At 44.7% G+C, this 23,267-nt stretch overlaps 1 protein-coding gene across 3 annotated transcripts; it reads right to left on the bottom strand.

Moving 5' to 3' along the window:
• Window positions 1-222: 222 nt before the first annotated feature.
• NUP85 (nucleoporin 85) lies at window positions 223-18,902 on the bottom strand. 3 transcript variants are annotated; one of them, XR_013975200.1, is made up of 19 exons: window positions 18,804-18,902; window positions 18,116-18,209; window positions 16,380-16,542; window positions 14,913-14,983; window positions 14,625-14,668; window positions 12,328-12,397; window positions 11,981-12,102; window positions 6,980-7,114; window positions 6,758-6,880; window positions 6,424-6,555; window positions 6,114-6,220; window positions 3,470-3,553; window positions 3,276-3,341; window positions 2,979-3,130; window positions 2,170-2,287; window positions 1,992-2,092; window positions 1,000-1,065; window positions 593-694; window positions 223-361 (listed from the first exon to the last, which is right to left on the bottom strand). XR_013975200.1 is itself a non-coding variant. In XM_080924080.1 (19 exons), exons 1-19 carry the CDS (start codon window positions 18,834-18,836, stop codon window positions 260-262), a joined length of 1,971 nt encoding a protein of 656 aa, XP_080780206.1. In that variant the 5' UTR covers window positions 18,837-18,902; the 3' UTR covers window positions 223-259. The 3 variants fall into 3 exon arrangements, 2 of the variants coding, with proteins under 2 accessions (XP_080780206.1, XP_080780207.1); XM_080924080.1 differs by having other exon boundaries at window positions 1,000-1,151; XM_080924081.1 differs by lacking the exons at window positions 14,625-14,668; window positions 14,913-14,983; window positions 16,380-16,542; window positions 18,116-18,209; window positions 18,804-18,902 and adding an exon at window positions 13,447-13,582 and having other exon boundaries at window positions 1,000-1,151.
• Window positions 18,903-23,267: the final 4,365 nt, after the last annotated feature.

Raw genomic sequence — 23,267 nt, 5'->3', positions numbered from 1 at the left:
GGCTGAATCATCATAAGAAACAAAAACTAACCCCACACTTCCCTTGCGCCAGCCTCAGTGAGTTCATAAACCAGGAGTGGAAACATCTTATCTCAAAAATAAATACTGTTCATTTTACCATGTCAGGTTCAAGATTGACAATTTAAAAACCTCCTTGGTCGGGTTAATGACTGATCATATTTGCAAAACAATTTATTCATTTAAAATCTATTTACATTGCCATACAAAGTTACTATATTGCAACTGTCCTCAGCTTCTCTCAGGAACCCTCCAGTGAGCCTTCCCTTATAATTGCGCGAGCAAGATTCCGGGCGAGAGCCAGTCTCAGCATCTCCACCTTGGTGGTCTCTATGTCGTCATCCTAGAGAGCAGAAAAGCAGTGTGAGGGGTGACAGCATTCCAGGAGAGCACAGAGCAATCACAGGGTCAAACCAAGACCAGTATACTAAATCATTGGGAAGACTTGCTCCTAAAAACTGGTGTTACAAAATAGGAAGAGTCTGTTTCAGGATCAAAGGATAGTGGAAGGAAATCCCAAGACAAATCTTTTCCCACTTCAACATGGAATCATCTCCCCAGAAGTTAAAATGACCTGCAATCGCTGTGTGTCAGGCTCGCCACACTCTGGCCTCCTGGAGGCCAAGTCTTCCAGGCATCGCATCAGCTCATATGTCTGCTCTGCTGAAAAAATCACCTAGGGGAAAGAGGCTGCTTCACTGACCCGTTCCACAGGCAGAACCTATGCTAAGCCTAGGAATGGGTCCAAAGTCTTTGGAAAGAAATATTTGGATACAGAGCCTGGGCTGCTCTGTGGCTCCTAGTCTCACATCCATCCCTGTAGTGAGGCTGAACACTTGGTAGATGGCATCTCTCAGCTGTTCCTAAATGAATACTGGACACACAGTACTACTTTGGAAGCATACATGAGCTACAGAACCAAGCTAAGGAAGACCACCAAAGGCACAGAATAGACTTAGGTTAGATGTGGTGAAGTCTTACCTGCTTCTGTTCCAAAAGAGGAAGGGCATCTGTGAGCAGAGTCATCCAGAAAGAACGGGGTGCAATCTGAGAGGTCATGAGGGACAGCAGAAGAGAAGCAGCGTCACCAAAGCGCTTCTCCCCGTATAGTCTGTGGAACTCCCGGTACTTTCCTGTTGAGGGGCGTGAGTTCACCTGAAAATTCCTCTCCACTTACCTGATAGTAGCAAAGCTATCCTGGCTTTACACTATACATGAAATGTTTCTAGAACAGTCTCAAGTTTACAGAGAAATGAAATGTAGGATTCAAGGACTGATCCTTATGAGTACCAAATCTGGGGGAGTATCAGTAGAGCAGTAGACTGTAAGAGATTAGTTAAAATGCTGGAAAGATGGTTCTGTTGCTCGTACTAACTGTTCTTGCACGGAAAACCTGAATGTAATGCCCAACACCCACATGCCAGCTCACAATCAACCAACTCCAGTCCCATGAGACCCTCTTCTGGCTTCTGCAAACACCAGGCCTATATATATGTGGTGAACACCCATACACAAAACAAAAGTTTAAAAAATTTAAAATACTCCATGAATCCTGGTGATATACATGAGGTAGAGGGAGACATTAATCTTTTTCTGCATGAACTGCCATCTCAACGAGAAACTCTGGTGGAGCGTGATGGGACATAGGACATGGAAACTATGCCAAACTCTCTCCAGGCCTATAACCCCAGCCTTAAGGAGGTAACGCAGACTTCTCTGTGTTAGAGGCTAAAACAAAACAAAAGTCCACATAGGGATTTCCAGGGCAGCCAGAGATACATAGTGCAGCCCTGTCTTCAAAACAAAAGTGACCATGAAAAGTGGTTATAAATATGTCCCTTTCTCACACTATTCTTTATTTCCCTTATTTTAGAATTACTGGGAAATAAAATGTCACCAAACTCTGTTAGCTGTCTTCCATCTTCCTAAGTGTCCACTCTGGCATGCCTAGGGAAAGGAATGAAGAGACTCACCCAGAAATGTCAGCCGGTCACTAAGCATCATGGCTGGCCCCAGATTGTCAATGAGATCCAAGTCAGAAAAGCAGCCTCTCTCACAGTAATCCCGGAGGAATCTGCAGGGCCCAATCCCAAGGTTACAGCAGCAATACTAGGCCCTCTCAACTCTAGCCAACCACAAAACTTCACCTACCTGTCAGACACAAGTGTGGCAAAGGCAGCATCTTTAGCACGGATGCTCCAAGAGAGGGCTGAGCCCAATCGATTATTGCGAACAGCCTTCATGGCCAAGATCTTACAGATGCTTCGAACTTTGCAGAAGAAAAAAACAAAAGACAAAAGTTTACAGTTTATAATTCCTCCTGTGAAGAGTCCCGTGGACACAGGCTTGGTCTTCCTACAGCCTCACTACAATCTAAAATACTCAATATACTGCTGAGAAAACCAGAAACTTCAGTTTATTCTTTTGTCTTTCCTTTGCTCACACCACAAATGACCCACTCACTAGACTGGCTTTCTCAGTGTTTGTGCTTGGGTGGCAAAAAAAGTATTTGTTTTCCTCCATATTAATAGTCCCACCGTTATCTGTCCTGAAACCTCAGAAATCTTATCTTCCTTTTATAGATCTTGAACACCATGGGCTTCCAAGAATGGTTTGAGTGTGCAAGCGATTCTCATTAAGCAGTAGTGGGAGGATGTGTACAAAGCCGTAGAAACCTATTCCTGTTGCTGTGCTCCTGCCAAACTTCCCCACTGGTCCAACCTCCCACCTGCATAGGACTCTCAGCTCTGACCACAGGCTCTGAAAACCTAAAAGTCAAAGGGCCTGATTTTTCTGTTTTAAAGACCAACACCTGCTCTTCGGTCGCTCCCTGATGATGTCTTGGCATGTACTGACACCATCTTTCCAGTGTGCAGAAGTAAGCTGTCACAGAATAAGCACTGCTCAGCCTAGGGATGCCCTGACAGCCCAGAAGACAGGCTGGGGAAGTGCTTTATCACCTTGTTCAGTCATCTGCCGCTGCTCACAAATCCTCAGCACCTTTAAGGCTTTCTGCTCTGTGTTGAGAGGAATCCGCTCAATGTGCAGCTCCAAGGAAACTCGGCCTAGCTCCGGGCAGTAGTCAAAGTAATCCACACCCAGCTGCCACAGGCTAAGGTGGAAGGAACGTAGATGTTGAGAGGCTATGTGGGCTGCCCTATGGCTCTGGGCATTACCAGCTGAGACTCATCTTCCTGACCCCTCTGAGCCCTCAGACCAGTGTAGAAGAGTGAAGCTTCCTGGCACCCACATCCTACCTGTGATGAGCGAACAGTCCTGAGGCATATTCCAGCAGGAGGAATTCTCTCATGTTAGAACCAAAACTGGAAAAAACAACAACAACAACTGCAAGCCTGCCCACTTTGTGGCTTTTACAACCTACCTGTTCCTGTTCTTCTGGTGCCCCTCACAGGCCTGGTGATGTGAGAAAGAGTGCATCTGGCCAACTTACTAGAGATTGTGTGACTGGAGGAGTCTGCAGTGATCCAAAAGGTCTGTGAGGTGAGCTACGAACCACCAGTTGCTCAGGGCAATGCTGCAAATCCAGACACCAAGGCAAAAAGGTCAGGGGAAGTGAAAGAAGTCAGCATCGCATGACTCATGAGGAAATCCATACAGCCCATGCTTTTAGAAGACTGGAAAGGGTGAACAGAGAAATGGCTAAGGGAAAAGGGACCTGATGGCAAACATGATGACCTGAGTTTGAGCCTCAGAATCCAGATAATAGAACCAACTCTCAAAAGCTCTTATCGGATCTCTACTGGCAACAAAAGAGCATGAACACACACATTAAAAGAATAAAGCCAAGTGTGCCACCCATGTAATCCTTATTCCTAGAAAGTAGAGGCAGGAACATCAAGAGTTCAAGGCTAACCTTAATTATGTATCAGATACAACTTCTGCCCGAACTACAATGATACCCCCTCAGAAAACCCACATGGTCGATGGAGGGAAATCCAGTCAGGAACCTTAGCACTAAACCAGGCTATCTGCTGCCACTCCTAGCTTCCCCCGGTCTTAGCAGGCTGCAATACAGTTCTCAGCACAATACAGGTAACCAGAAGCCTTAATACTACATATGGGGACTCTTGGCAGATTTGCTATTTGATTGAGATTATGTAGCTCTGCCCTGACTGAGAACTCCCAGAGATCCCCTGCTTCTGCTTCCCAAGTGCTAGGATTGAAGGCATGTGATACCTCACCTAGCAGTTTTGGTTTTCTGAGGTACGGTTTCATGTAACCCAGGGTTCAAACTCACTATGTAGCCAAGGTTGAACCTGAACTTCTAATCCTCCTGTCTCTACTTCCCAGGTGGATGAACTACCCTACCAGCCAGAAAGGCTTACTTTTCATTTGTTCTGTTGGACATTCCCTAATTCAGTTAAGGTTCACTGCAATGGAAACACACTCCAGGAAAGGGCTCTCAATCCCAGGGATGAGTTTGACCACCATCTCACTAAAACTAAGTTGTTGGGAAGCACTCTTCTCTGAAGTGGATGCAGGCTCAGCAGGGGCTTACTAGTAAGTTCACTACTCCTAGATTTTTTAAAAACATTTATCTGTGTGTTTGAGTGCAGGTGCATACAAATATACACCAAGAGCCATAGCAGAAACAGAGGTCAAAGGACAATTTCTGAAGTCAGTTCTCTCCACCATGTTTTCTGGTAGTCAAACTTCTCAGGCTTGGTGTAGAACACCTTTGACCTGCTAAATGAGCTCTTATGCCCTTTATACATTTTCTTTTCTGTCCTTTTTATTTTTATTTTTAGATAGGGTCTCACACAGCCCAGGCTATCCTTGAATTTCTAATGTAGTTAGGCTAGCCTTTGAGCGCCTGATCCTTCACTGCTCTGCCTTCAGGTGGCAGGATTATTATGAACATGAGCTATCTCCTGTCAATGTCATTTCCTGCAATGCTAGTTTGAATATCTCTGAAACGGAAACAGGTATAAACAAGACAGCTCTCAAATCCAGTGAAATCCCCAACTCATCAGAAGAACCCATTATCTGTTTGCACATGGTCAAGCAGAAATCCTGGGGAGTCCTAACTGTGACTATGATGACAGTAATAGGGTTTCAGGGGTGACAATGGTCTCTTCCTCACAAATAAAATGCTAAGTCTTGTCTCTCCCTTTGCACCAACTGAGTCAGGGCATTCCTCCTCTCTGACTCAGACCTGTAATCATAATCCTAGCACTTGGAAGGCTGAGGTAGCACTGCTGACCTGCCTGGCTACACAGCGAACTCCTTTACAGCTAAGTAATGGCAAGAGAGGTCTTACAGTGTTATCACTAAAGCAGGGCACAACCATCACAAGAAAATGCACCTCCCAGCTGTCACCTTAGACTTCCAGCCTCCCGAACTGTGAGAAAATAAGTTTCTATTCAACAAAAAGTACAAACCAACAGACCTACACAAATACAGTGAAAACTCAGGGATAGGTGCTCCCTACCTCCCTGGAGATTTTTTGAAATTTCAAGGCCAACCTGGGTTACATAATAAGTACCAAGCTAGCCCAAAAACAGCAAACAGGCCAGGGAGATGGTTGGCGCTAAGGACACTTGATCTACAAGGATGAGGGACCATACCAGGAAATAGGCCAGGGGAGCTGTGGATGCCTCCCACAGGGCACAGAGGAATGGACAAAAGTAGATCCTAGAGCTCGAAAGCCAAAGTCAGCCTGGGAGAGACATCAAGCTTCTGGTTCGATAAGTCAATGTCAAGAAAATAAAGCTGAGGCTTTCACAAGGCACATCAAGCATCACAGACGCACAGAGCACACGCACACTCATATGAAAACAAACCAGTATAAACAAGCCCTGCACAGAAAAATAACAAAATCCAGGAAAGAAAGTGAAAGGAAAGAACAAGCCCACGTGGAAGTGAATGAGAAAGCTACGGTGTCTAATGACTGAACTGGACCCCTAAAAACAGTGCCAAGGAGCCGGAGTGGTGTGCACGCCTTTAGTCCCAACACAGAAGGCAGAAGCAAGCAGAACTGGAGGTCAGCCTGATGTACATAGAAAGTTCCAGGATGGTCAGAAATACATAGAGAGACCATGTCAAAGAAACAAGAGGTTAAAATGGTGTCTTACCTGCACTCCTTGATCACTTGGTGAATGTCGAACTCAAAAGCTGCCATCAGGATATTGTCCAGTGGTTCTGGACTGCTCTCACCTCCAAGAAACATGTCCAGGCTGGACTGTGGAAAGGGGATAACCAGTCAGTTATGGTTATAACCAAGATGGAAGAAGAGATTTGAGGGGAAGGGAAGGGCAAGACTGCTGTGTGGGGAGTCTAGAGAGGAATTCCTTCCCAAAGGGCTGAAGTAACAAGCCTTCCTGTTACATGGAGACCACACAGAGAATTAGGGAGCCAAGAAGTCCCCTACACACTGTCACTCACCTGGGCATAGAAGTGCAGGTCAATGGGTTTCACTGTGGGGTTAGAATACAGCAGCCTAGTCACTAAGAAATGGTACCAGTTGCTCAGAAGATCCTTCTGCTCCAACAAGGTAGCCTCATCACCCAGCATGATCTAAAGAGAGACATTCTCTGAGCTCTGTCCTCACAAGGAAGATTTCCTATGACTCATCTGGAACCATGGGTCTCAATTAGAGAAGTGCAAAGTTCCCTCTTTGACACCCAAGTGACTTAACAGTCCTCTCCAAGGAGAAGCCAGTTCCTCAATGCCTGGGTCCCAAGACAGGTCCCCAGCCCTGACCTGACCTGTCCCACACCTTGCAGAGAGACTCCAGATGGGGGTTGGCTGCAAATGTGTTGTCTTGCAAGTGTCGTTCACACTCCTCACGCCAGTGCTGCCACTTCAGCTCCAACTCTGTTAGTGTCTGAGTGTTGCCAGGCTGGGGGAGAGATTGGCTGTGAGACTCTAAGCTACCCAGACCTCTATGCTCTCTGATCCCTACCTCCCAAGACCAGGTGACAAGGCAGCTCCCACATACGCTGAGAATGGGCATTGTCCTCATCAGATCCCCAAGGACACGGCACATGCCTGCAGAAGAGGGGTTGGCATCAGCTTCTTTGGATAGCATTTGTCGTGCCTCATCCAGCCGGCCCTGAAGCACCAAGACAGTCACCTGCAAAGAGATGTGGAACCATGAGGCTCAGCAGAAGGCTCAGCACTAAAAGTGCTGAATTCTCCAGGCTGTCTTGACTCTAAGTCAACAATAACTCCTCCTCCCTTCTAGAACTAACTCCCAGTGATTCCCTATGCTGGCTGGTTTTATGTCAGCTCGTCATAGCCTGTAGTCAGTCAGAAAGGCAGGAACCTCAACTAAAAAAAAAATATGTCTCAATAAGATCAGGCTGTACACAAGCCGGTAGAGCATTTTCTTAATTACTGATTGATGGAAAGGGCCCAGCACATTGTGGATGATGTCATACCTAGGCTGGGGGTCCTGGGTTTTTTCAGAAAGAAGACTGAGCAAGCTATGAGGAGCAAGCAAGTAAGCAGCACCCTCCATAGCCTCTGCATCAGCTCCTGTCTCCAGGTTCCTGCTCTGACTTCTTTCAATGGCCAAATAATCTATTTCCTCCCAAACTTGCTTTGGTCATGGTGTTTAATCACAGTACTAGAAACACTGAGTAAAGCTGGGCAGAGATGGGCCTTTAAGTCCCAGCAGTAGGAAGGCAGAGGAAGGTGGATCTCTGTGAGTTTGAGGCCAGCCTGGTCTCCAGAGCAGAATAGCCAGATACCACTTGACACAAACAACAACAACAGAGAGAAGAGACCCAAAGCTGGGTTACCTCCTTAGTGTCAAGTGTTCTCTACAAGAGAATGAGAAAACATTTACAAATCGTGTGGGAAACACAAGAGACTTAAAACACATGTCCACACTAAAGCCCAGACACAAAGCAGGAGGTCACTTTCCTCAGTTGTACCACCCAGTACGTTGTCCATATGCAGTAAATAAGCCCTGCCCTGCCCACATATACAAGCAGCCCTAATGAAACTCAGTGAGGCAGACACAAAGACAGGAAAGTAAGAGGGAGACACGTCAGGAAGAAGGGCTTCGATGAGAGAGAAAGACAATGAGAGGGAGCAGAGAAGGAAAATTACTAAAATTCCAGCCAGGTGTTGGTGCTACCTTCAATCCCAAGACTTAGGAAACAGAAGCAGGCAGATCTTACTTTGAGGCCAGCCTGGTCTACAGAACAAGTTCTAGGATAGTTAGTGCTACAGGGGAAAACCCTGTCTCAAAAACAAAAAGCAAAAAGTGGATAAAGAAAAATAAAATTACACAGAAAAACCTTGTCTCAAAGAAAAAAAAAAAAAAAAAAAAGATTTTTTTTCCCTGAAAGTATCTGTATATGTGCATGTTGCTGGAGAGTTGGGGGCATATGCACATGAGTCTATAGGTACCTGCAGAGGCCAGAGGAACTGAACTTACAGCCACGCCAACATAGGTGGTGACCAACTTAACTTGGGTCCTTTACAAAAGCAGCCATTACATGCTCTTGATCACTGAGCAGTATGTGCAACCCCAAAATTCATCAGAAACATATAAAACTGCCAAAAACCTTTTCATTGGAAAAGAAGAAACCAGGGCTGGGAGATGACTCAGGAAAGCTCAAGGACCTGAGTTCTATAAGAAAACCAGGGTAAATATGTTAGTTGTGGGGTACAAAGCTACAATGACAGCACCAGGGTAGGTCTACCCAGAAATGTGAAGAGATAAGAATACTTCCCACTCAGAGCAAAGTAAAATTCATAGAAACATCCAGGGTTATATAAGTAAGTATGCACAAGGTTAGGCTTAGAGCCCCACAGTGGGGGAAAATCTGTTCATATCAGTGGCAGAAAGTCTATCCTAACACCTAAAACCCGAATCTATCTAACACACATACACCCCCGCCCCCACTGAGAGCCAAACATGGTGGCTTACATGTGTAATCCTAGTATTTAAGAAGCTGAGGAAGAAAAATTGCCGAGTAGACAGCATGATGTGAGACTATCTCAAAACAACAGAAACTAACACAAGCAGACAAGTAAACACAGGCCCTGCACAGGGGTCTCCTGTAAGCAGAAAAACACACCAAACAGTGCTATAGGCCATCAGCTAGTAGAAAGCCTCCACCAGGTCCTGATCATTCCCGTCATCTAACTCAAAATGGTGGCAAATGCTTGTAAGCAGAAAAATCAGAACTCAAGCCCCTGCTTGTCTCAATGGTAGTCAAGGCCATACAAGTTCTATTCAAAAAAACAAAAACAACGGGCTGGAGAGATGGCTCCGTGGTTAAGAACACTGACTGCTCTTCCAAAGGTCCTGAGTTCAATTCCCAGCAACCACATGGTGGCTCACAACTATCTGTAATGGGATCTGATGCCCTCTTCTGGTGTGTCTGAAGACTACAATGTACTCAGATACATAAAATAAACAAGCAAAATTTTTTAAAAAACAACAGGGGGGTGGGGGGGTTGGACAGAAGGCTCACTAGTTAAGTGTGCTCTCTGTCCTTGCAGAAGATTCAACACCTACATGGCAGTTCACAATTACCTACAACCCAAGTTTCACAGGCTCAGACACCCTCTATGGCCCACAGAGCCACCAAGCACACATATGGTTCAGATACATAACATACATACACTCATACGACTAAAAACACATTAATCTTTTTTGTTTGGTTGGTTGCTTTGTTAAGACAGGGTTTCTCTGTGTAGCCCTGGCTGTCCTGGAACTCTGTAGGCCAGCCTGTCCTTGAACTCACAGAACCACCTGTGTCTGCCTCCTTAGTTCTAGGACTAAAGGTGAGTGCCACCATCACCCAAAACTGATCTTTACAATGCAAAAAACCCAAAGGTTAGTATGTAACAGTGCTGGCTGAGGTATGAGCTCACAATATTTCCCAGGCTGTCTCTGACCCCTGAGTTCAAGTGGTACTCCAACCTCAATCACCAAATAATTGCAAGTAGGTGCTCCCATCTCCCCAAGTTGATTATACCATGACCTAGGTCTGGAGATGAAGTTCAGTAACAGGAAAGCTTTCCCTCTCCCTGTGCATAAGCAAGCACTTGCCTAGATTGTCAAGGTCCTGCGCTCAATCCCAGCTCTCCCAAATATAAGGTGAACAGAGACTCAGTGGAACCCAAATATAAGCAATGGTCCAGTGTTTAGCAGTTTGGTTCAGGAAAGCTCTAATTCCCAAAAACAATGAACATCAGAACAAGTGAATTTATGTAAAACATACAAAACACTACCAGTCACACACATCACCTGAGCATATGTACTCCAACCCACAAATTTCCCCTTCTGATAGACTTCCCTCCTTGAATTCCAGACTCATCTCTATGACCCAGTCAGCACACACCAGTCCCTCTCCACCAGAAGCACCCACCTGCCCACCTTTCTCTTACATCCTCCTTGTCAGCTACATTCTTTTTGTGGTGGTGGGAATCAAACATAGGGACCGGTGCATGCTAGGCAAGTACTCGACTACTAAGCTACATCTCTCTTCCCCCTGACCAATTTTATGTTTTGAAAGAGTCTTCCTATATTGCCTCAGAAAATACAAGGAAACAGAGATCTATATATCTGTCTCAAGACTAAAAAGAAAGCTAGGCACAGTATGCACATATATAAGTTCAGCATTCAGGAGGTAGGATCATGAAGCCAGCCAGGTTTAGAAATGAACTACAGGTCAGCAGGGCTATAGAGTGAGACACTGTCTCAAAAAGCAAACCGACACAAGTTCTAGGACAGCCAGGGCTACACAGAGAAACACTGTCTCAAGGGGGAAAAATGGGGTAGTGGTGGCCACACCTTTAATCCCAGCAGTCAAGAGGCAGAGGCAGGTAGACCTTGGTGGGTTAGATGCCAGCCTAAGACAGACAAACCTACACAAAGAAACCCTGAATTAAAATATATAAATTCAACAAAATAAGCCATCAAATAACCAAAAAGAACACTTTCTCTTCTTGTGGTGCTAAAAAAATCTTGGTCTCCCAGATGCTATGCAGGCATTCATCAGAATTGCACCCCAAGCCCGTCAGTGCACCTCAACCTTCCCAATGCCCAGACCTTTAATAGAACTCATGTTGTAACTTCCAGCCATGGAATCATTTCATTGCTACAGTCATGAATAGTAATGTTAAGTATCTGATATGCAAACCTTCCAGGGGCTTGAGCCACAGGTTGGTAACTGTTGCCCTAGAGTATCCTCCTACCTCGAAATGACCACTTGTGCTCAAATGCACCCCATATCCCTCAGTCCCCATTAGCCACTTAGTTGTTGTAGATTGTCCTGTAGCTGTTTATAGTTTGATGTAAATTCCACTTCCCCAAGAAGGGCTGCCTAGGCTTCATTAGAATTTTCTTCCCATTTTAATTAGTAAAATAAAGGCGAGAGCTGGTGATTGGGCAGAGGTGGAGAGGGTCTGAGGAGAATGAGGAAGGAGAAGGGACAGGAGGAGGATCAAGATGGAGCTCCGGAAGGATGAGCTGGATCCAGGTGGACTTAATTGGTGTTAGGTAGCTATGAACATTTTAAGGATTTTATAGGTCTAACATCTCATATAGAAGGACAGTTTGTATCTTTGTCCATTGATGTAATCTTATTGTGTAGAGGGTTTGTGGATTGACAGTTTGAGATATAAACCTGTATGAAAAGCTATCAGGTCTTAGAGTCATGTTTGTTCTGGGGAGGGTGGTGATTCCACCCGGGAAGGAGACAGTCAGTCATGTAGACAGTGAAACCTCGGGGGCAGCTGTGACCGAGTGACAGAGTCCATGCGCCGGTTCCATACTAGAAGCAGCAGCGCCTGCGGAGACTGCAGGGCCCTTCCATCTTTAATATTTACAGCAACACTTAGCATCATTATACCTTCTCTTCCTCAGATCTACAAACAAAACCTTCCTACTCCATTGTCATAAACTCAGAGAGCAGAGCCAGGACTGGAGCAGGATGTCATCCCAGTCAGCTGACCAGCGAGTCCAGGCACTCACCAAGTTCCAGAAGCTCTCATGTTTGCTTGGGTTGTCACTGCCCAGGACATCTGCCGACAAACTGTCCACCTCACACACGTGCAGTCGGACCCAGTCAAGAAGATGGAGGAGGAGAGGGCCAGCTGAGGAGAGACTCATGTCACACAAAAGAGCCCAGCTTCATCTGCAGCACATTCCACTATACTCAAAGTACAGACAGTGATGTGAATTTAAAGCAGGAGACCTGACTGCAGAGAGGCTTATTCCCTGCAACTAGGAAAGACAGAGGACAACAGGGACCCTGTGACACTATAGCAGAATTAGCCTGGGCTAACTGAGGCTACATGAAACAAACAAATTGGGGTTACCTGGAGCTACTTCAATAAAAAGAATCTCACACAGGTTCCAAATGAGTTCCATGGCTGACAAAATGGAAACCTAAGGAAGAAATGGGAGACCAGTTTTAAATGAAAATAATACTGAAACGTAAACAGAAAACAAACACAGTAGAGCCTGAGTCACAACCCCTGAGAACCGATACTCCTCCAGCAGGATTTCCCACCAGGCAGCACAGGAAAGGATTCCAGATAGGGAGATAAAAACTGCATGATTCTGGGGCTGGAGAGATGGCTCAGAGGTTAAGAACACTGACTGTTTTTCCAGAGGTCCTGAGTTCAATTCCCAGCAACCACATGGTAGCTTACAACCATCTGTAATGGCAATGCCATCTTCTGGTGTGTCTGAAGACAATGACAGTGTACTCATATACATTAAATAAATATTTAAAAAATAAAAAAATTAAAATTAAAAAATAAAATAAAATAAACTGCATAATTCTAACACTGGTGATTTTCTTTTAACGTAACTTAGAGAAGTAAACTAGCATTCCACACTGATGCTCTTGACAGATTCTGGGTTAAGAAGGCACCTTATTTGAGTAAAAGGAAAAAATAATTTTGAGAAAGTTTGTCAAAAAAAAAAAAAAAAAAAAAAAAGTTAAAGAAAATTGTGAAGTTGGAACCAGGACAAGTGGCATGCACACCTGTAAACCTGCCACCTAGGAAATCTAGACAGGAGTACCAAGGGTTCCATGCCTGCCTGGCCTATATAATCTCAGCACTTGGAATGGAGGGAATCAGGATTTTCAGGTGGGTTGGTCGGTTGGTCCATATGCCAAGGCCTGAAGCTTAGGAAAGAAGCTATTAAAGGCTGAGTCCAAATGCTGAAGAATATCTAAGCGGTGAAGAGCACTGGCTGTCTGACTGCTCTGGCAAAGGACCCTTGCTTTGATTTCCAACACCCAAATGGTAGCTAACAACTATTTGTTACTCTGGTTCCAAAGGATCTGACACCTGCTTCTGACCTCTGCAAGAACAGCACACACACAATGCACAGATATGTAGGCAAAATACCTATACACATAAAATAAAAATTAAATTTAAAAAGAAAAGGGCTAGAGAGATGGCTCAGTGGTTAAGAGCACTGACCTCTCTTCCAGAGGTCCTGAGTTCAAATCCCAGCAACCACATGGAGGTTCACAACCATCTGTAATGAGATCTGACGCCCTCTTCTGGTGTGTCTGAAGACAACTACAGTGTAAAAAGCAAAGACTAGGGCCGAATAGGTATCTCATCCCCAGCATTCAGGATTCTACAACACAAGACCGTGGCCATCTTGGGCTAGAGTGAGACTCAAAACCAACAGATGGCAAGAGAGATGGCTCAGAATATCGGCTGTGCAAACATGAGGAGCAGAGTTTGTATGGTAGAACACATAACAAGTTGGAGACCAGAGCACATGTGAGGCCTGAGTTTCAAAGGGAACAGAGAAAGGAGGGTCAGTGCACATGCTGGTGTCCAGCCTAGCCTAGAACACAGCACCCCAGGTTCAAGGAGAAAGAGGATGAGCAGAGTGAGCGCAGACATTCAGCATCCTCTTCCGCCCGCCACACGCATGCACGGGGCAGGGGTATGCATGCACTCAATAAGCACACAGGCGCTACAATATTCTTAAGAAAGGAGACATGTGGGCTGAGGGTATAGCTCAGCAACAGTGTACATTCTTAGCACACCTACGATACTAGAACCAAGACCAGGCACTGCAAAAACTGAAAGAACAAAGCCTGGTATAAGATGCCCCCACCTAGGAAAAAGGAGACCTGGACCCTGCCTTTAGGAAGATGAACATCCCCACGTCACCCTATTCAGTTCCATCATCACCCCTTGTTCAAAGGGAAAAACACTGTGCCAATCCAAGACAGTGTCTTTTCCCTGTTCATTAGTTAGAAAAGCGCTGGGATCCTACTAAGGAAAGACTCCTATATGTCAGTTTCTAGTCCTGCTGAATTGTAACCACTTGCTGCTCAGCAATATGTCTCGTTCATCAGACTGGGTTCTTCATCTCACATGACAACTCACACCACGGTTAGGACTCAGCTTTCCCACAAAAAGTGAAAACCCAATATTTATCAAGTAGATCCTGTGTTCCCATGGGCTAGAACTTGAAGAGAAGACCAACTTTCAAAGCCATGCTTGCCATCCTAAAGAGCTGCTGGTCTCCCTGGAAAGGAGAGGCCCTCCTGTAACAGTTACCACAATGCCCCTAGGCACCAAGGACACAAAAACCCACAATGTTGCCAATACAGTGTGAAAGGGCCACCCCTTACCTGACTGCTGAACTGCCGGCCACTGGCTGGATCTTTAGCAGCAACTAGCAGAATACAAAACACCTTAAGTCAATCACCCTGAACTGATTGTATTCCATCTCTTAGGCCCTCAGAAGCCCTGTATGGCTTCCACCTTTGTTTCTTTTACCACCCACCCATTTTCATGTGAAATGCTTATGTGTCACACATCGAAACAAGGCCCTTTTATGAAATGCATAGCAGCCGCTTTAAGGCCTCTGGGGAAAACAGCACCAGGTAACATACTTCAAATATACACAGGATCCTTACTTGCAACCTGGTGCATCTCTTCCATACAGGCACGTATGACTGACCGGTAATTTTTACTCACTCGAACCAATCTACAAAAAAATGAAATGACATACGAGATGACATTGACCTTATCTTGATGCAAGAAAGAGGAATCAAAAGACAGAAGAGGGCTGGAACAAGCAGATTTGGTTCCCAACACCCACATCAGGTCGTTCACGTGAATCTGCAACTCCAATTCCAGGAGATCTGAAGTGCTCTGGCCTCCAGTACATATAAACTCATGTGGGCACACCATACCACACACACACAAACAAATGGCTGGAGACTTGTCACAATGGTTTGAGAGTGCATCCGACTGTTGGAAAGGACCAGAGTTCAGTTCCCAGCACCCGGATCAGATAGGTCACAAGTGGCTCTAACTCTGGTTCCAAGAGATCCAATGCCATCTTCTGGCTGTCTCAGGTACCTACACTAATATGCACATAGGCATACATAGTTAAAAATAAAATAAGTCTGGACTGCATAGATGGCTCCGGTTAAAAGCACTGGCTGCTGTAATCAAGCCTGTAGCATATTTTCTCAGTTGATAATTGTTATGAGAGGTGCCATCCCTAGCTGGTGGTCCTGGCTACTGTAAGAAAGCAGACTGAGCAGGCCCCAGGTAGTAAGGCAGTGTGCAGCACTCCTCCACAGTGTCTGAATCTATTTCTGCTAAACTTGGAGAGGGCCTGGCCCAGAGTCCCGAGCTCGATGTTCCCAGCACTGAATGAAACATGCCTGACAGCCGTGTCTGTAACCCTGAGCTTGAGAAGTAGAGACAAGAGGACCAAAACCTCAAGAAAACGCACAGACTTGAGTATACACATGGCCTGAGTCCCGAGTTGACAGAGAGCATGCCAGGTATGCAAGACCCAGCTTTACTCTCATCTGATTCCGGAGCTCAGGCAAGAGGCACCCAAAAAAAAAAAAGGAGGCAGCTAGCTTGAGCCCTGCCACCTCAAAAGGAAGCAAGAAAACAAATCCTGATTCCTTGTCAAAAACATCAGCTTCAGAAGCAATTCTTTACTTTTTCATTTGCCTTATCTGCTGACTCCTTGTCTTGAACCAAATTCTGGCTTATGCAGCTCTGGGTAGCCTGGAACTCACTATGCAGAGAAGGCTGCCCACTAGCTCTTAAAGATCTGCCAGTCTCATTTTTACTCTTCCAAGACTGAGATCTAATTCAAGGGATTCTTTGGACTAGCCTTCCTTTCAAGTTATTTATATTTTTTTAATTTTGGTGGGTGGTGGTGTTCAAGGGACACATAAAAATGAAGTAGGGATCTAAAACGAAGAAATGATATATCAAGCCATTAAGTCTTTCAACAGCATTTACATAATCCACAATCACATCTGGGAAGATACACAGGAGAATGGGAATCCCAAGATGCTCCACCCCTCACAAAGATAAGGATACCTCTCACAGCTTCAGGACCAAACACTTACTGAGCTTTCCTGGATTTCCCGGACAGTTCCTCCTCAATTTTTTGCAGGCCAATGAAGATTCCATGGGACTCATTGAAGAGTTTTCTCAAAATCTGAGAGTAAACATCCACATCTTTCCGTATGATATAGATAAAAGGGCAGCTTGGCACCTTCTCTGATTTGTCTGCAACAAAACAGGGAAAAAATTAATTTAGCATCTATCATTTTCCCCCAAAGAGGAAACACTGCAGTATTTCTAATTCTTTAATAACAAAAACTGGCTGTGCAGAGGGGCAGGTAGAAGAATGAGACAAGAGTATTAAAATCCAAGGGAAGACCAGTGCACGAAATAGGCCAAGGAAGCCAGGTCTACATTAAAAGAAAATAAGATTTTTTTCATCAGGTGGGGCAGGCTGAGATTGTTACAATCTTAAGTCATACTACCTAAGCCACCTGAGTGCTCAGAACACAACACAAGCAACACAACAGAAATTCTTCTCTTTTGGTGATACTGAGGATCTAATTAAGGATGTCGCCCATGTAAAGATATTTACACTAAGCCACTGAGTCATATACTATGTTGTTGGTTTTTGAGAATGGTTCTGGCAACATACCTCAGGCAGCCCGGAACTCTCCATCCTTGTCAACTATTCTGCACAGTAAAAATCCTAGGATTGCAAGCATTGCCTGAACCCAAAAGTTTGCCTTCAGCTGAGGCAGGCAACATAGTCCAACTCATTTGTTTTTGTTTGTTTGGTTTTGGTTTTTAGAGAGATGGCTCAGTGGTTAAGAGCACTGACCGCTCTTCCAGAGGTCCTGAGTTCAAATCCCAGCAACCACATGGTGGCTCACAACCATCAGTAATGAGATCTGATGCCCCCTTCTGGTGTGTCTGAAGATAGTTACAGTGTACTTACATATAATAAATAATCTTTAAAAAACAAAAAAAGAAACAAGGTTTCTCTGAATAGCCCTGACTGATCTAGAACTCATACTGTAGATCAGGCTGGCCTTGAACTCACAAATACACCTGCTGTCTCCTGAGTGCTGAGATTAAAGGTGTGCATCACCACAGCTGGACTATATGGCTCATTTGTAAGGGTCAGTTATAGGAAGGGAACTGAAGAAATGTTTTAAAATGGCTTGGTGACTAAGACCACTGGATGAAATTTCATGCCTTTAATCTTAACACTCAGGAAGAAAGGACAGGTAATTTCTGAATTTGAAGCCAGCTTTGTATAAAGATAGTTCCAGGACTGCCAGGCCATCTCAAAAAAACAAAACCAACCAAACAAGAAGTATGCAGGCAGCTCTTCCAGAGGACCTAGGTTTAACTCCCAACATCCCATGTAACAACTCACATAAATATAAAGTTCTAGTTCCTAGAATCCAATGATCTCTTTTGGCCTCTTCAGGCACCAAGCATGAAGTGGTGCATCAAATAGGCATGTAGAAAAAAATACCCATACACAGACTATAAAATTTAAAGCAAATAAAAAAAACTTAGTGTTGAACATCATACCTCAAATCCCAGCCCTCTGGACATCAAGGGAGGAAGATGTAGAATTCAAACTGAATCCTAGAAATGCTGCACAAAGACAAGCCCACTATGACTATACAGGGGCAACTTGTCTCAAAATAACAAAAAAAAAAAAAAAAAAAAAGTTTCAAAAATAAGTGTTGCCAGTAACTTCAGGTTCCTGTCCCAGAAAGTCAACAAATGTGACAAGACAAAAAAGTGAACAAGAGCCACCTACCCGTTTTGTTGAAGGAAGTTTCACACAGGAGCATCTCCCCAGGGCCCCAGTCAAAACACATTTGCTTCTTCTTGGAATTCACACCTGGAATCCACTAGTAAAACATAAAGCAAAGGAGCTGTTAGCCCTAGGAAGGGCGTTCTTTTCATTCAACTTCTAAGTGTAAATGCGGACACCATAGACCAGGCAGGCAGCCTAGGTAGGTCGTATCCAATGGCTCCGTGCACATTTCTAGACATATACACACACTTTAAATATTTTCTAAGTGCAAGAGGAATAGAATACAAAGCGACAGAAACAGCTAGCCTATTCTCCCGTGAGAATAAATTACACATGTATTTAAGCTTCGGGCCAAGACTACAGGACAACTGAGCTCTTGGAGCGACGATGCGGGGCTTACACCAAGCTCATTCAAACGCCCAAGGAGAGAAACTAGAGAAGCAGAAAGGTTAGAAAAACGAGGGATGATGCAGTGGGGCCTCCGCGGCCCGGCCAAAATTCACGGGACCTCAAGCCTAGGGACCACCACCGCCCTAACCTAGTTCCCAGTTAATCTGACATTCCGGATAGTGGCAACTGTGTCCAGGGAAGAAGCATGCGTCCCGCGTGTACGGAGGCAAGCCTGAAGTGACTACAGAAACGTTAACCCTCACAGTGCTACAAAGCAAGCCTCTCCGGACGCCCTTACAGTTACTGCGGGTTCGCAGTCGAGTTCTTCCATACTGCCGTAACCCCCGCGGCTAAGACCCTGCCGCGCTGCCGCTGCTCTCTGCTCAGGCCTCCCGCTCCCAGCCAGCTGCCAAAGAGGACCCCTCCGAGGCGGCTTCCGCAGAGCCTGCAAACCTCTACATAACCGATCCCTTTGTCTCAGCCGAAAACAGCCCTCTGCAGCCTTTCACACGTATCCTACTATTCTAATGTAGGCAATACCTCACGAAAACGTCACCAGGGGCTACCGGTCCTCACGGAATGTTCCCACCAGATCAGGCAGCGCCGCGGACAGTACCTCTCTAGGACAGAGGAAGGCCCCCGGAGATGGCGGGAGAGCCGCCGGCTGGGAGGGTGTGCGCATGCGCAGATACTTGCAGGCGCATCTATTGGTATTGCACAGCTGCTTGGCCTCCTTAAGCTTACCTTATATCTTAGCGGTAGTTGTGATCCCTCCCTCCGGGCCTATGTTATTAAGTATGCTCAGTGCCTTTTCCGAACTCCGATCGGTATAACGCGCTTGTTTTGGAATTAGTCGCGGACACTTGACACCCCAAAGCAACAGGACTTCTTAGGTACTGGCAACTTTTATTTCCTTAGGATTATTCTAAACTACCCTCTACCTTAAATTGTTGGGCACGCATGACTTGGAGGTAGGGCATGGTGGCAAAAACCGGCAGTTGCAGCACTTGGGAAGTGGAGACAGAAAAGTGGAGTTCAGAACCACCCTTTGCTATCTAGCAAGGTTGAGTTCACATCAGGGCCAAGTGAGACCCAGCCTCGAAAAACAAATTCCCACAAGTCATCAAAGAAATAAAGACAAATCTCTCTGTCAAATTGTTATCCAAATCTTAATGACTGAAATTACTGATGGGGGTGGGGTGCTGGACTGTTGGCTCAGTGGTTAAGAGCATACACTGTTCTTCCCAGGAAACTGGATCAATTAAAGCACTCACACAGATGTAGAACAGTCCTCCTCAACCTGATGCCCTCTTCCGACCTCTGTAGACACCAGACACACATGTAGTACACGGACATGCAGACAGGCAAAACACCAGTATACATGCAATAAAATAATTTTTAACAGATTAAATTTACTATACAGTTAAACAGCACATAACTGATCTACCACATGTGATCAGATCTTGCTGCCCTTCCCCCAGAGTTTCGAAGCATAATCACCACTAACTTCAACAGTATATTAAGACGTAAAAATAGTAATTCATATCTTTTTGTTTGTTTTTGAGATAACCCAGGCTAGTCTGGTCACAGAGGTCACCCAAGTGTTGGAATTAAAGGTGACACCAGATAACCCTGATTGACAATTTTGGGGTTGTTGTGGTTGTTTTGATTTTGGGTTTTTTTTTTTTTTTTTTTCCAGTTTTAGTTCTTCAAGACAGGATTTCTCTGTAGCTTTGGAACTCACTCTGTAGACCCAGACTGGCCTCAAAGTTAGAGATCTGTCTGCCTCTGCCTCACGAGTGCTGGGATTAAAAACCTGTGCTACCACCACCCAGTGAGAATATTTACTTGAATATTTACTTTTGTTTGTTTGTTGATTTTTCATGCATGATGTCTGTGTGAGGATGTCAGAAGACATGGATCTAGAGTTAGAGTCAGTTGTGAGCTGCCAAATGGGTGCTGATGATTGATCCCAGGTCCTTTGGAAGAACGGCCAGTGCTCTTAATGCTAAGCTATCTCTCTAGCCCCAACAATATAATTTTTTTCTTTTATGTATATGAGCACACTGTAGCTGTCTTCAGACACATCAGATCTCATTACAGATGGTTGTGAGCCACCGTGTGGTTTCTGGGACTTGAACTTAGGACCTCTGGAAGAGCAGTCAGTGCTCTTAACTGCTGAGCCATCTCTCCATCTTCAGTCCTGTTTCTATGTGACAGATGGCCACAAACCTCTCTACAGAGAACTGGGAGGCTGGGTGGGGGGCAGCCTATGAAAGTGGCCTGACCTCCTGGGAGGTTAGGGAAGCGCCTACCATCCCTTAGGGTCACCTGGACTTCAATCGCATTTCAAGTGGGAACCAGGATACCTTTCATGGCCCACTGCCCCACATCCAGATAATGAATACTTAGTTTAAAAGTTGCTGTTTGGTGAGCTGAAATGACAGCTCATCAGTCAAGCATGCATACTGCTGGGCTGGAGAGATGCTCAATGCTTAAAAGCACTGCTTGCTCTTCCAGAGGTCCTGAGTTCAGATACCAGCAACCACATGGTGGCTCACAACTGTCTGCAATGAGATCTGATGTTCTCTTCTGATGTGTCTGAAGACAGCTACAGAGTGTTCATATACATAAAATAAATAAATATTTAAAAAAATAAGAGGATGTGGGATATATTCAACTCACTTTCTCCTTTTTTATATAGTCCAGTATTGCAGCCTAGGGAATGATCCACCCTAGGTTGAAGTCATCATTACATCTTAATTAATCTAATCAAGATTATTTTCCATACTTATTCCCAGACAAGGGCTGGTTTCCAGGTCTCCCAAATGATTCTAGATCTCTTCCAGTTAATAACTGAGAGCCTTTTCTTTTCCTTTTTCTTTCTTCTTTTCTGTTTTATTTTATTTATTATTTATTTTTGAAACAAGGTATAACTATGTAACCCTGGCACAACCATGGCATGAAACTCTCAGCCTTGGCATGACCCTGGCATGAAATTCTCTCTACAGACATGAAATCTCTGCCTGTCTCACCTCTCAGGTACCAGCTGATCACAATTCTTTTCTGACATTTTGTAATACATATTTATAAGACAATGTTTCAAGCCAGGCATGGGGGCCTATTTCTTTCATCTCAGCCCAGAAAGACAGAAGCAGGTAGAGCTCTGTGAGTTTAAGGCCATCCTGGTCTACAAAGTGAGTTCCAAGATAGCCTGGACTATATAATGAGACCCTGACACACAATAAAATAAAATAAAATAAAACAATGTTTCAGTGATAATTAGAATATTCTGTGCCAGTAAGAAACCATATTTTGGAGGCTAGTTCAATGGTTAAGAGCATGGATTGTTTTTCCTGAGGGTTGAATTCCCAGCACCCACACGGCAGTTCACATCTGTCTGTAACCCCAGTTCCAAGGGATCTGACACCCTCACACAGATATACATACAGGCAAAACACACCACACATGAAATAAAAATAATATATTCAAGAAAAAAACAAGCCAGAAACCATATTTCACAAAAAAACAGAAAACCAAAAGTGGATGAATTCTGTAGAATGACACTCCAGCATGCCCTCTGGTCTCCACACATACAGGCTCCACATGTACACACACATACACACACACACACACACACACATACACAACAAAAACACATGCTCACACAAGTGTACCCACAGACACATGTTTACACACATGTATACACACACATGCTCACACATGTGCACCCCACACGTTCACACACAATCACATACATTTACCCACACACATGCTCACACACGTACCCACACACACACTGACACTGTGAATACACACACACATTTACACAGATGTACCCACACACTTACAAGCATGTACCCACACACACATTCACAGGAAAGTAGCCATTTTTACAAACATGCACATATACACAAATCAATACATGCAGCAACTCTAGAAAACAATGAAGATAAACTTCATCCTATAGTGTCAAACACTTAGTGATAATTAAACTCTCTACATTAAATATCACCATTATCAACACCCTCATCTATTCGGTTAATATGCAAATTTGATTACCTCTTTAGTAAATGATGAACTTACATGTATACCAAAGATTTGTTTTCAAATACATTTTTGGTTTTTTTAATCAGTAAATGTTTCATTTGTACATTTGTTTTAGAGGAATATATACCCTAAATCTTATAAAAATTTCAAAGGCAGGGCTGGAGAGATGGCTGAGTTCAAATCTCAGCACCACATGGTGGCTCACAACCATCTGTAATGGAATCCGATGCCCTCTATTGGTGTGTCTGAAGACAGCTACAGTGTATTAATATAAATATAATAAATATTTTTTTAATTCAAAGGCAAAGAGCTAGTAAGATATTCCAGTTGGACCTGAGTTCAGTCCCCAGCGTGGAACTCAAGCTACAGGTTGTTCCTGAGCTGCCTCGTGTGAGTGCTGGGAAGTGAACCCAGGTCCTCTATAAGTTCAGCATGTGCTCCTTAGCTCAGAACCCTTTCTCTCCAGCCTCCCAGCTGTTGCATTAAATGGCTTTAAGCTTGGGTCGTGCTGCTGACCGACATTGGGATCTTAAGCTTTCCGTCTCTTTGAATGGCCCAGGTACAAAGTTGGAAGGTGTTTGGAATACCATCACCATCTGCCTGCAGACTTCCCACAGGACTGAGGACCCCAGCACTCTGTATTCCTGCAGTGTTTGCAGAGGCAGATGAGGACCCCACCAGACTTTGTTGGAACCGGGAGACAAAGATGCCC

The sequence above is a fragment of the Micromys minutus genome (genome assembly GCF_963924665.1).
Source record: "Micromys minutus genome assembly, chromosome: 10".
In the NCBI taxonomy this organism is placed as follows: domain Eukaryota; kingdom Metazoa; phylum Chordata; class Mammalia; order Rodentia; family Muridae; genus Micromys; species Micromys minutus.
This window is presented reverse-complemented; position numbering and strand designations above follow the sequence as displayed.

Bases quoted from the DNA above. Each gene is read 5' to 3' on its own strand.
- NUP85 (XM_080924080.1), bottom strand. From the start codon at position 18,836: ATGGAAGAACTCGACTGCGAACCCGCAGTAACT. The intron at 3,342-3,469 runs GTAAGTTGGCCA...TGTTTTTTCCAG, and splicing joins CTCCAGTCACACAATCTCTA to TTTTGGTTCTAACATGAGAG. The intron at 2,093-2,169 runs GTAGGTGAAGTT...TGGGCCCTGCAG, and splicing joins GCCACACTTGTGTCTGACAG to ATTCCTCCGGGATTACTGTG.